The sequence below is a fragment of the Perognathus longimembris genome, chromosome 4 (genome assembly GCF_023159225.1).
Source record: "Perognathus longimembris pacificus isolate PPM17 chromosome 4, ASM2315922v1, whole genome shotgun sequence".
NCBI lineage: Eukaryota > Metazoa > Chordata > Mammalia > Rodentia > Heteromyidae > Perognathus > Perognathus longimembris.
In genome coordinates, this window is record NC_063164.1 from 51,732,273 (window position 1) to 51,745,981 (window position 13,709).

Sequence of the window (13,709 nt, forward strand, 5' to 3'; positions counted from 1 at the left end):
TGAGACCCTGAGTTCAACCTTGGTTTTATCTGCAAAGAAGAAAAAGAAAAGTTCTGTAGAAGGCTTAAGATTTAAAGTCTTTTCTGAGCTCTACCTTCCCCTAATCCTAGGATTTCCCACCACTGAAAATATAGTCACATATTTCTTAGCTGTGTTACTTTAAATTTTTTTCCTATACATTTACTTATAAAATGTAAGGGGTGTGTGTGTGTGGGGGGGTGTTTAAAATGACATTCATGAATTTGTTCTGTTACTTATTTTGATGGTACTGGGGTTTGAACTTAATTAAGTCCTTGCACTTGCTAGGCAAATATGCTACCATATGCACAACACTCCCTCACCCTTATAGGTTATAGTTTTTTTTTCTTTTGCCAGTCTTGAGGCTTGAATTTGGGGCCTAGGCATTGTTCCTGAGCTTCTTTTGGCTAGCACTCTACCATTTGAGCCACAGTGTCACTTCCGGCCTTTCCTATTTATGTTGGAACTGAGGAATGGAACCCAGGGCTTCATGCATACTAGGCAAGCACTCTACCACTGAGCCACATTCACAGCCCCATAGGTTATAGTTTTAAAAATACAAATAATAATAGCCCATGCTTAGTAGGTTACTGTTACTTATGTATCAGGCACTGTCATATGACAACTTTATAATATAGGTACCATTAGTATTCCTATTTCGTTTTTTTAATATCATTATTAATTAGTAGTACTTGGGTTTGAACTCAGGACCTTGCACTTACTAGGCAGATGCTGTGTTACTTAGCCATCTCCTGTACTAATATGACTAGCACTGACCACCATTCCCAGCTGCTGCTGCTGCTTCTGCTTCTGCTCCTTCTCCTCCTGCTTCTCCTCTTCTCCCCTCCTCCTCCACCCCAATCTTGGGGATCGAACTCAGGGCCTGGGCACTGTCCCTGAGCTACTTTTGCTCAAGGCTAGCACTCTATCATTTGAGCCACAGTGCCACGTCCAGCTTTTTCTGTTTATGTGGTGCTGAGAAATTGAGCCAAGGGCTTCATGCATTCTAGGCAAGCGAGCACTCTACCACTAAGCCACATTCCCAGCCCCAGCTTCCTTTTCTGAGATGGAGCCTTGGGACTTTTCTGCTTAGTGTGACAGGGAACCATGGTCCTCCTGCTATAAGCCTACCATGTAGCTAAGATGACAGCTAGATGCCACTATACCTAGCTATTGGTTGAAATAGAGTCTCACATTTATATCTTGGTTGGCTTTGAATCACCATCCTCCCATTCTCATCCTCTCATGTAGCTAGGATTACAATATGAGCCATAAACATTTGGCTACTTATTTTCTATTATTTTTGTAGTTCTTGTGATAAACTTAAGGTCTCCCACATACCGGACAAGCATGTTACTAGTGAGTTAGATTCCTAATCCATCATTTTATTTATCTATTTATATTTGCTTATTTATTTTGTTTTTGGTGCTAGAGAATGAATCTGGGTCCTCATGTATGCTAAGTACTTGCTCTATGCCTTCCCCCATTAACTCTAGTATTCTCAGGGCACAGCTTCAGGAAGGTTAAGTGACTTGCTCACAGTTGTACAGTAAATGGATGTTAGGTAAATGCATTTTGATGTAGCTTGCCACTACACTGTTTGGAAATACACGTATGTTATTACATACAGAATTATCCTGTTATTTTCTGTATTTTTTGTCTTTTTTTTTTTTTTTTTTTTTGGTACTGGGGATTGAACCCAGGACGTTGCACTTGCTAGGCAAGCGCTTTGTCACTGAGCTACATCCCAGCCCTCCTGTTATTTTCTGTAGTCTTTAAAATTTGTCTTACTAGTAGGGAGAATGATGGAGGAGTTGACCAATCAATATGTACTGTACTGGACAAGTTAAAAACAAAACTCTTGGGTACAGACTGGTAGATTGAGAGGATTGTAGTTTTAGCCAGCCTAGGAGTACACAAGGCTATCAACCAGTAGTTCGCCACACTGATTCGCACCTGCCATCCTGGCTACATGAGAGATTGACCTGTTCCAGTCCAGCCCAAGGTGAAAAGTCTGTGAGATTCTTAGAATGGAAGAAACAGCATAGTGGCATGTGCCTATCATCTCAGCCATGGAAAGAAACAAAACTAGAAGGATTGTGTTCTAGGAGTGTATCTAGGCAGGAAGTAGGACCCTATCTCAAAACTAATAAGTGCAAAAAAGTTCTGAAGGTATGATTCTAGTGGTAGAGTCCCTACCAGCAAGTATAAAGTCCTAAGTTCAAACCCCAGTACTAACCAGACAACCTACCAACAAACTTTATTAAAAACAGGATCCAGACTAGGTAAAAACATTTGCATTTGGTTGATCTTACATCGTTTAATACTTTCTGCCCCCTATCAGGATAAAGGTCCTTTTTTTAAATGACAAAAATGTTGATATTTAATCAAGGCTTACCAACATTATGGCATTCTGTTCCCCTAGGAGCAGCTCCTTGATTGCAAAGAGACTCAATTTGCCCGGGCTTATAAATATATATGCTCCTTTTATGTTCCCATGGTTACTTAGAACAAGAGATTGAAGTATTTATTTAAAGAACAATGCAAATTAATTATTCAACTTAATCTCCCCTGTGAAGCATTCTAGTTCCAGTTATTGGGTTCTTTGGGGTCATTATTTTATTTCTAATGCTTATGATCACTTTGAGAGGAAAATTATTTGGTAGCCTTAGTTCATTATGGTAACTGAAGTGATTTCAATTCTTAGTAAGGCTCTGTTCCTTCCCACTCTGTGAGTAATGTTTTAGTCCAGTAGCTAACAGTGGAAATGCATGCATGTTTTTATTTTATTTTAATTTAAAAACATTTTTTTCTATTAAAAATACTTACAGTGAAAAGAAAAGTTAAACACATAGCATTTTATAGGAAGCCTTTTAAGAAAGGCAGTGTTTTGAAATTTTTCTTTGGAAAACTAAACAGAAGATATTGTTTCTGGTGGAAGTGAAATATACAACTAAAAGTGCTATTTAAAAATAGATTTATAAAGCCAAGTGATGTTGGCTTATGCTTATAATACTACTACTCAGGAGACTGAGATCTGAGGATATGGAAAAGTTCATGAGACTCTTATCTCCAATTAACTACCAAAAAGCTGGAAGTGGTTCTGTGGCTCAAGAAATGAGTACCAGCCTTGAGCACAAAAGCTCAGGGACAGTGTCCAGGCCCTTAGCTCAAGCCTCAGGATTAGCACATTAAGAAAGATATATAAAAGATTAAAAAATATACATATAATTGCTTTTCTCTTATTTACATGTAATTAGTGGAGCATTTTTACATTACTAATTAAAATGGCTATTTCAAACATTATGACTTAATAAAGTTATTAAAATTAAAAGAGGTCCCTGTGGCCAGATGTATTTAACATGACTTTTTTTCATTAAAATATTTATGATAGATTATCTTTCTTTCTGATAGAGTCAACATACTAAACTAAACTAAATTCCACATTGTACTGTTGTTGGTGTATCAGATCTGCTGTGGTCTTTGCAGAGCGCTTGTGTAGTGAAAGGGCATGAATTCCTGACTAAATCTGGCTTCCGTAGGAAGCACGAGCTGTAATGGTGCACAGCAAAAGGATTAGCTTTGCACGTACAGCTTGGAACATATTGTTCTCTTCTATTCACACAACTGATTTTTCTACATGAGAAATACTTCTTGTGATATCCACAGTTACCCAACTTTGTGACACTGTCATTTGAGTTACTGAAATTGAACAAATTTTAGGATCTGAAAATGTTAGGTAATCTCAGAGTTGGAACAAGATCATGGAGGAATAGTTTATTTGACTCCTGTTACAGGCCATCTTGGCTAAGCTGAGATAGCTGCTTAGATTAGCCATACCTGATCTCCTGGTAAGCACAGGGATACTAAAAGCCAACCCTAGGAAACTGGTTTTAAGAGAGAGAAAGAATGATAACTCTTTCATGTTTTGGCAAAACCAGGAAAATTTAGCAAGTAAGGAGGGAGTCTGGAAATGTATGCTTTTCTGTTTCTAAGCATTTTACAGTGACTCTTACATTTTACCAGTATTAACCAAGATCTCATTATTTTTCCTGTCTCACAACAGAACAACTATTTTGACTGTAATTTAGTGAAGAAACTGAGAGAAGCCTCACACATCTCATGTTTTTGTTTGAAATCAGCTTCTTGCTTTGTTGCCATGGCTGGTCATAAGCTCCTAGACTCAAGCTTGTCTCCTTCCTCAGACTCCTGAGTACAGAACTACAGCTGAGCTGCATGTTTTTGCCCCCCCCCGCCCACCAATTCCTAATGAATTAGTGGCACAGAGATTTATAACCTATGTTGCTGACTTCCAGTTTTAGTGTTATTTCAGGTGCTGGGAATGTGACCTAGTGGTAAGAGTGCTTGCCTTGTATACATGAAGCATTGGGTCCGGTTCCTTAGCACCACATATATAGAAAACAGCCAGAAGTGGCACAGTGGCTCAAGTGGCAGAGTGCTAGCCTTGAGCAAAAAGAAGCCAGAGACAGTGCTCAGGCCCTGAGTTCAAGCCCCAGGACTGGCCAAAAAAAAAAAATTGTTCCAACTTTAGTGCTATTTCTAAGCTACTTGACATGAACTGTGTGTATTTATCTGTCTTTTCAGACATTTCCAATTTCAGACATAGCATGTAGTATATCAGATTTATGGTGAATGAATAATAGCATGAGAGATTAGATTTCAGCAGATTTTGGCTTGTTAAGTTCTGTTTCTAGATATATGACCTTAGTTTTGGTATGCATACTTGAAAAGAAAACCTTTGCTTTTGTCACAGTTTGAGTGTGTGTGTGTGTGTGTGTGTGTGTGTATGTGTTAACTATTTGTCAGATGTTGGTGGCTCACTTCTGTAAAATCTTAGCAACTCAGGAGGCTGAACTCTGAAAATAGTGGTTTGAAGCCAGCCCAGGCAAAAAAGTCTGTGGAGTTCTTATCTCCAATTAAATAGAAAAAATTGAAAGTGGAGGCATGGCTCAAATTGTAGAGTGCCAGTCCTGAGTGGAAAAAGCCAAGTGAAAGAAAAAGCCAAAGTGAAAGAAAAAGCCGAAGTGAAAGGCTCAGAGTTCAAGCTCCAGTAGGGGCATGCCTGTGCACACGTGTGCGTGCACGCACACATGCACACACACGCACACGCGCACACACACACACACTGTAACCAGTTTTTAAAATTCAATACAATTTTCCTTTAGCATTTAGAGTATTTTTTTTATAAATCAGAAACATTGAAGGTCCTGTTTTGGGACTTAAGCAATTTAAACAGGTTCAATTTCTATGATTCAGACATATTTTTAAAAACAAGTTATTGTTTCTTCGTGTCATTGCATTTTCTTTTCTTCTTGTTGGAAATTTAGAGTTGTGTAAGTTCTTTGTAAAATAGAGTGATATAGTTATTCTGTAGTGTAGGTTGCATATGTTCTAAAGGTCACTTAAGGTTACCTTCTGTAAATTGCAAATGAGTTACTACTACCTAGTTTATTCCAGTCAGGTGAAGCCTTGCTATGTTGATCTGTTGGCTTCATAAGCAAAGCATTTCTAGTTGGCATAATTTTCTCATTTGGAGCTACACATGGTTTCACTGTAATTACAACATAATCTTTTTGTGAAACCTTGTCATCTTGTAGAGATAATAATTGTGATTAAAAGTATGAGAATTCCAGTCTCTTATGTTTTATTTCTCCAGTTTTGGAATTCCAAACACACATGAACTGTGCTATATATAAACTGTACATATAGTTCACTATACTGTATGTAAATTTCATCGTTTCTGGAAATGTCAAAGCTCTGTTAACTTTTCAGTTGGGTTTGGAAATAGAACCTATTTTTGTTCAGGTATTGTCAGCTACTTTTTGTCAATGTCTTTCATGTGTCCTTGACTTCTTGCCCAGCAGAGCTTTACAGCTGCTTAAGAGACATCTTTGAAATGGCAAATGATTAACTCTAAAGTTATTTGGAAGAAGGAAGTCATACTTGATAATTTTCTTAAAGTCATTTTACTTGGGCTTTGAAAGAATAAGAACAAAATGGGAATGATATTGCATAGCATCTAAATTATTTGATAACTTAAATCTTTGCATAATATTGGTGTGGGGGACCCAAACTTTTTGATGAGTTACCCTAAGTGCTCTCTCTCTTTCTGTCTGTTTAATACAGGGTCTTTCTTTGTAGCCCAGGGTAGCCCGAAAGTTCTGTGTAGCCCATGCCTCAAATTACTGATCCTCCTGCCTTTACCTCCCATATTGTGGGATTAGAGACATGGACCAGTATACTTGGCTCTGGCTTTTTTTTTTTCCTTCAAAAAGTCTGTTAAAAATACTCTGGCCAGGTGCTGGTGACCCAGTGCCTATAATCCTAGCTATTCAGAAGGCTGAGATTTGAGGATCATGGTTCAAAGCCAGCCCAGGCAAGAACATCCATGAGATCCTTATCTCCAATTACCCACCAGAATACCAGAGATGGTGCTATGGCTCAAAGTTGTAGAGTGCTAGCCTTTAGTAAAAAAGCTCAGGGACAGTTCCCAAGCCATGAGTTCAAGCTCTATGACTGACCAAGAAAATAAAAACTGGCATAGACTTTCCTGGTCCAGTTGGCTTTGAGTGCTATCCTCAGATATCAGCCTTGAGTAGCTAGAATTCAGGGTTGAGACACCAGTGCCTGGCAGTGGTTCATTCTTTTTTTTTAAATTAATTTATTTTTAATTTAATTTTTATTGTCAAGGTGATGTACAGAGGGGCTAGTTACATATAGTAAGTACATTTCTTGTCAAACTTGTTACCTCCTCCCTCATTTATCTCCCACCTTCTCTCCTCACCTCCCCCCGCCCAGTTATACAGTTAATTTCCAACATATTTTCTTGTGAGTATTGTGCATTGGTTCACCTTTTATCCTTTGCTTCCCCTTCCCTTCCCTAATTCAGATAAACATCTATATAATACCCAGGGTATCAAAATCAAATACAGTGACAACAGGGGCTAAACTATAGGGATGATAAACAAAAGAAAAAAGAAGTAATTTCACATAGTACATTAAAAATAACAACATCAATGATAAGCCCCTTGTTTCCATATATTGGAATTCATTTTGCTTAGTGTACATAGCTATTGAGCTATTGTGATCATCTGCTAGCAGTATTCTAGGTTCATTCTTATTGTAAAAATGAATTAAAATACTTTGTGTTTAAAAATATCATGTCTCTTTATTTGATGCTAGGGATTGAGCTCAGAGCCTTACTTATGTTTAACATATGCTCAACCACTGAGCTAGAACCTCTCAGCCCATGAAGATTTGTTTGTTATTGTAGTGTAGGGATTGAACCTGGCCCTTAAGCATGCTAGGCAGTTACACTACTACTGAGCTATACCTACAGCCCTCATTATCAGTTTTTGAGGTACCAGTTTTTCTGTTAGAATAATTCTTAGGACAATTTAGCATTTTATCTGAATACTGGTTGATTCTAGTTTTAATTCAGTCCTCCCTCTGTTGCTGTATGTTTAGGAAACAGGCTTACTGCCTTTGCCAAGTAATTGTCTCTAATTTAATGAGTTAATTAGTTAACTGTCTCTTGTAGTAGTCAAGTACTAACTCTTATAGATGAGATTTAGGACTTTTCCCCCTTGAGCTATGTACTCAATCTTTCAGTTAAAATCAAGTTAAAATAGACTGGGAGAGTTGGGAAAACACTGGCAAAATACCTCAGGGTAAGTGTTTCTCTGGCTTCATTTATAACCTTAGACACTGGCAAAGCCTGTTTTCAGTTCATGTCAATAAAAGCATTTGTTTTCCTTGTTGGCTGCTCCGGGTTTGGTAGCTATGCAAAGGCTGCTCTATTTCCTGATAGTTTGAAAGTAAAAAATGTGAAATCCTGATGTCTACAGTTACAACACACTTTCATTGTGGGTGGATGTGTTCTGTGAGGGTAAAGTGGTTGTCCTGGTGATCAAATTAAGGTACTAGAGAATAAACACCTCTGTGGGAAAAGGAGTAGACTGTTGATTGGCCAAGTTTTGTGAATAAAAATTCTGTAATGTTTTCATATTCTTTTCTCTCTTTGTCATTTGCTAATTAAAGAAAGAAAGCAACACAGTTTTGTTTTGTTTTGTTTTTTTTTTTGGCCAGTCCTGGGCCTTGGACTCAGGGCCTGAGCACCATCCCTGGCTTCTTCCCGCTCAAGGCTAGCATTCTGCCACCTGAGCCACAGCGCCCCTTCTGGTCGTTTTCCATATATGTGGTGCTGGGGAATCAAACCAAGAGCTTCATGTGTAGGAGGCAAGCACTCTTGCCACTAGGCCATATTCCCAGCCCGCAACACAGTTTTGAAGAGAAAAAAAAGTCACCATAATCCCCACCTTATATTTATTTTATGTTTTGCTTTTGTTTAATTTTTTTTTTTTAGGAGTCAGGCCCAGGGTTCCTTGTCAAAGAATCTAATTTTTTATAGCTCATTGTGATGTAAGGTACATCTGTGTGTAAACTTATTGCTGGATTGATTTTTTTAATTATTAAGTTATACAAGAATTTACAATTTCATAAATCAGATTATAAGTACCATGCTTCTTTTTTTTTATTTTTATTTTTTTTGGCCAGTCCTGGGGCTTGGACTCAGGGCCTGAGCACTGTCCCTGGCTTCTTCTTGCTCAAGGCTAGCACTCTGCCACTTGAGCCACAGCGCCACTTCTGGCCATTTCCTGTATTTGTGGTGCTGGGGAATCGAACCTAGGGCCTCATGTATACCAGGCAAGTACTCTTGCCACTAGGCCATATCCCCAGCCCTCATGCTTCTTTTTTTTTTGGCCAGTCCTGGGCCTTGGCCTCAGGGCCTGAGCACTGTCCCTGGCTTCTTTTTGCTCAAGGCTAGCACTCTGCCACCTGAGCCACAGTGCCACTTCTGGCCATTTTCTGTATATGTGATACTGGGGAATTGAACCCAGGGCCTCATGTATACGAGGCAAGCACTCTTGCCACTAGGCCATATCCCCAGCCCCCCTCATGCTTCTTGATCAATGCCACTGCTTTAAATTATTTTTTAAAAGAGCCAAATTTGAAAAAAGTGAGATGTTCATAGTAGTGTAATCTGTTAATGATGAAAAAAGAAATGGATTAGAATTTCACACATATTTGATTGTATATATAATGTATATACATGTATAAAATACTAATTTATGCATAAAACATTACCATTTATTTCTCTTACTAACCTTACCCAGAAAAAAAGAAACAAAAAGTTTATTTATTTTGCCAGTCTTGGGGCTTGAACTCTGCACCTGGGCACTGTCCCTGAGTGTCTTTTGCTCAAGGTGAGTGCTCTACCACTTGAGCCATAGCACCACTTCTGGCTTTTTTGAGTAGTTTATTGGAGATAAGAGTCTCACAGAGTTTTCTGCCTGGACTGGCTTTGAACTGAGATCCTTAGATCTCAGCCTTCTGAGTAGCTAGGATTACAAGCATGAGCCATGGGTGCCAAGCTAAAAAGTTTATCTTGTTTCTACATTTGTTCACATTTTGCCTCTTCCTGCTCCTCCAGCCCCATTCTGTGTGTCTTTAGAATGAGTCAGTGCATTGTGGTTCCCAGAGTATATTCTCTTTCCATTCTTTAGTTTGGGGCATTCATGTTCTAGTTAGTGATTGATTCCTTAGCCCTCTTCATTTCTATTTTTAGATTTTATTTGTATTGATGGCCCTATCCAGTTCTGGAGATCTCCCTGATTAGTATGCCTACCTCTGCTCTTGCCTATCCATAATGGATTCTGGCTTACAGAATAAAGTTATTTAGTTTAGCATTCAAATTCTTCCACTATTTGATTTCAGATTGTCTTTCTATATAAGCTGGATATTCCTAAATCAAAAATTCAAAATCTGGGGCAGGGGATATGGCCTAGTGGCAAGAATGCTTGCCTCCTATACATGAAGCCCTGGGTTCAATTCCCCAGCACCACATACACAGAAAACGGCCAGAAGTGGCGCTGTGGCTCAAGTGGCAGAGTGCTAGCCTTGAGCAAAAAGAAGTCAGGGACAGTGCTCAGGCCATGAGTCCAAGGCCCAGGACTGGCAAAAAAAAAGCCATTGACAGGAATTGGATAGACCATTTACTATTTTTAATATCTTATAGTTTGCCTTTTCTTTTTTCTATGTTCCATGCCTATTCTTCTGCAACAAAGGACTATTTTATCTTTATAATACAGATGTGTGAATAAATATCTAGAGACCTGGGAAGATAGTGGACTTGTTTGAGAACTGACAAGTGTTTTAATGGTAGAGCCAAGATTGAAACCTAAGACTGCTTCTGGAACAGCTTTTTTAGAGTACATGACTCATTGGTTGTGATGTTTCTTGAGTGCTTTACATAGCATCAGCTGTTAAAAAAATCCATCTTGGACTCCTTTTTGTACAGGTAGGCATAACACTTGCCGTGGTAGCATTTGATATTTTACAGAATAAGACAAAGGAAACATTTCTGGTTTAATTCTCGTTGAAAGAGCAGGTAGCTTGGTTTAGTCAGATTCACTGACATTTGAAATATTAACCAAGTAAGCCAATGTGTGTTCTGATCCTTTTTTTCCCCATCTTCCTTTCTGGAAGTAATTATTTGTAACCCTTTTAGCTATGCTTTTGGTATTTCTATATTCTATACTGATTTTTTTTTTTGGGTGGGCATTTTTGACTTTCTCTTCTAGCTGTTGAGAATTTAGCTTTTTTTTTTTTTTTGCCAGTCCTGGGACTTGGACTCAGGGCCTGAGCCCTGTCCCTGACTTCTTTTTGCTCAAGGCTAGCACTCTGCCTCTTGAGACACAGCACCACTTCTGGCTTTTTTTTTTGTTTATGTGGTGCTGAGCAATCGAACCCAGGGCTTCATGTATGCTAGGCAAGCACTCTACCACTAAGTCATATTCCCAGCCCAGAATTTAGCTTTCATATGTTACTTTTTCCCCCATTTTCTCCTTCCACTCCTTTCAATATATTGATGTTAACTAAATTTATAATTTTATTTATTAATACTTATAAGATTTACAATGAACATTAAATATATTTACTACGTGAATAAATATTAATGTAAATGTTTACATTAATATACTATCAATATACTATTTTGAACCAGTTCATACCTCTTAATATTTTCTATTTTCATACAACATAAATAGTGTTTCATAGTTTAAAAAATTTTGATCTCCTACTCTCATGCTCTCTCTCTGTTTAAATTCTCCTATAACTTCCTGAGAAAAGGTACATGAAAGTAGAAAGAAATATTAAGCACATGGATAACTCAAAATACCTTTAACCTCACCTTACATTTGAATGAAAGTTTAGAGTTCTTGGTAAGAAATAAATTTCTCTCAGAATTTTCAAGGCCTTATTCCATTGTCTTCAAATTTCTAGTGATTGCTTTTGAAGAATATGATACCTTGATTCTGAGTTTTTTCTTTTTCTTTTTTTATTATGACATGATCCTTCTCTCTGAAAACTTTAGATTTTTCTTTTTGAACACCTTCTGATGTTCTGCAGTTTTGGGCTAGGCCTTGGTGTGGATCTTTGTTGGCATTAGTCATTTGTGCTAGACATTTAGCTCTAGTGGCTTTTCCATTCTCCAATTTTGGGAATTCTTCTGATCTTACTGCTTTTTTTTTTTTTTTTGGTCTGTTGTGGGGCTTGAACTCAGGGCCTGGGCACTGTCCCTGAGCCCCTCTGTGCTCAAGGCTCTACCACTTGAGCCACCAGCACTGCTTTCAGTTTTTGAGAGTCTTACAGGGACTTTTCTGCCTGGGCAGGCTTTGAACCAAAATCCTTAGATCTCAGCCTCCTGAGTAACTAGGATTACAGGCATGAATGAGCCATCTCTGTCTGGCTACTGATTTTGTTTTAACTGACTGACTAAAGTAATTAGATCAGTCTCCTGCAGCTCATAGAGGAGAGTTTGGGTTGTTGATGTTTGGTAATACTATAATGCCCGTCTCTAATAGGCAAGTGTTACTACTTTGTAAAAAATTTTTGACAAAAGGAGTATATTTAAATTTATTTATTTTTCCAGCTACTAGAACAGGAAACAAATGGAAGTTTGTTTGTTTGTTTTACATAATACTTTAATTTTTTTATTTGCTTTACTTTTTTTTTTTATTTGCTTTACTTTTAAGATTGGCAGGTCATATCCTCTGCTCCCATTCTAATAGACAGAGAGCCTTTGGGAATCTACAGAGGCTCTTTTCTCAACTATCAGGTCCTGGTCTCCCTTTACTATTTTTGGTCTTTCTCTCATGTCTTTTGTTTCTAGAATGTTGTATGTTAACTATTTGATATTTATTGAGATAAAATACACAGCATAAAATTCTAGTGAGTTTTTTGTTTAGTTTGTACATTTACAATGTTTTGTGACCATAACCATTATCTGAGTCGAGAACATTTTAATTACCCTCAAAGAGAAGCCCGATCTATTCTCATTGAGCAGAAGCTGTTAACAGTATGCACTTTTTGTATCTGGCTCTTCTTATTTAGTATGTTTTCATAGTTCATCAGTGTAGTATGCATTGGTATTTACAGTGTTCTTCAATTGGTCTCTGGGTGTTTGATTTTTCAGCATCTAAGGAACAATTCTGTACTCATTATTCTTCAATTTAATGCTGCTGGTTTTTAATTTACCTTTTTGCATAACATTTGTTGACTACAAAAGATGTGGAATAATTCCAGTTTTTCAGCATATATTATTTATTTATATTTTAGTATGCCAGTACTGAGGTCGATGGAGAACATTACATGACCCCAGAAGACTTTGTCCAGCGCTATCTTGGGCTGTATAATGATCCAAACAGCAATCCAAAGATTGTACAACTTCTGGCAGGAGTAGCTGATCAAACCAAGGATGGGTAAGAACCTTTACACATTTTCTGAAAACTAATACCCTGAAACATCTTAGCAATATTTAAAAACTGTAAGCTTTATCTGTATTTAGCTTTTTAATATTGCAAAGCATATCTTTTTTTGAATTGAAACAGGATTGCTTTAATTTAATTCTAAAATTAGAACAGGAATAATTATAATTTGACTTGAGTACCCTTCATAAAACAATAAACCAATCACTAATTAGCCACTGAAAAAGAACAATAGAAATTCAAATACAGAATACATCTAACACCATAAACTATTACCTTGTATTTATCAACCTCTACAAACTGAAGACGTACAAATCTGTAAGTAATATCATCCATCTTACAATCCTTTTACTATCTAATGTTATAAACAATTCCATGTGTGCAATTTTACTTATTCTCTGTATGTCCCTACTTGATAATGCTTCCTTTCCAATCAGAATTTCTAATACTATGTGCCTTACATGAATACTTTCAAATAGTAAGAATAGTATTCTAAGCTGTTTGTACACTGGCCTATAAAGGCTACACATTTCTTTTTCTCATTATAAGCTTTCACGTTGCTTAGCCTGCCTTTGCTTCTTTCCCAAGAGAAGTGACAGCAATGACTCGCAAAGCATATCTTTAAAGCTTATAAAAATGGCTGACTGCCACTTTCAAGAATACTGATCTACTTTTTGAAGGAAACAAAACAGGAGAAAAGTCATGTTTTGTATTAATTTAAGCAGGAGGGGTTTTAGACAACAAATTGTATTTCTTAACATTCATTCATTTGATAAATATTAAATACCTACTATGTTTCATTCACTGTAATAGTGATTAAATCACACAGCAGTTAAAAATAGA

General features: G+C 37.4%; 1 protein-coding gene across 1 annotated transcript in view; it reads left to right on the forward strand.

Moving 5' to 3' along the window:
- Slc25a12 (solute carrier family 25 member 12) overlaps positions 1 to 13,709 on the forward strand; it is a 98,085-nt gene that overhangs the window by 11,176 nt on the left and 73,200 nt on the right. Inside the window, exon 3 of the mRNA XM_048345249.1 lies at positions 12,718 to 12,860. Coding sequence (XP_048201206.1) covers positions 12,718 to 12,860 — 143 coding nt within the window. The remainder of the gene's footprint in view (positions 1 to 12,717; positions 12,861 to 13,709) is intronic.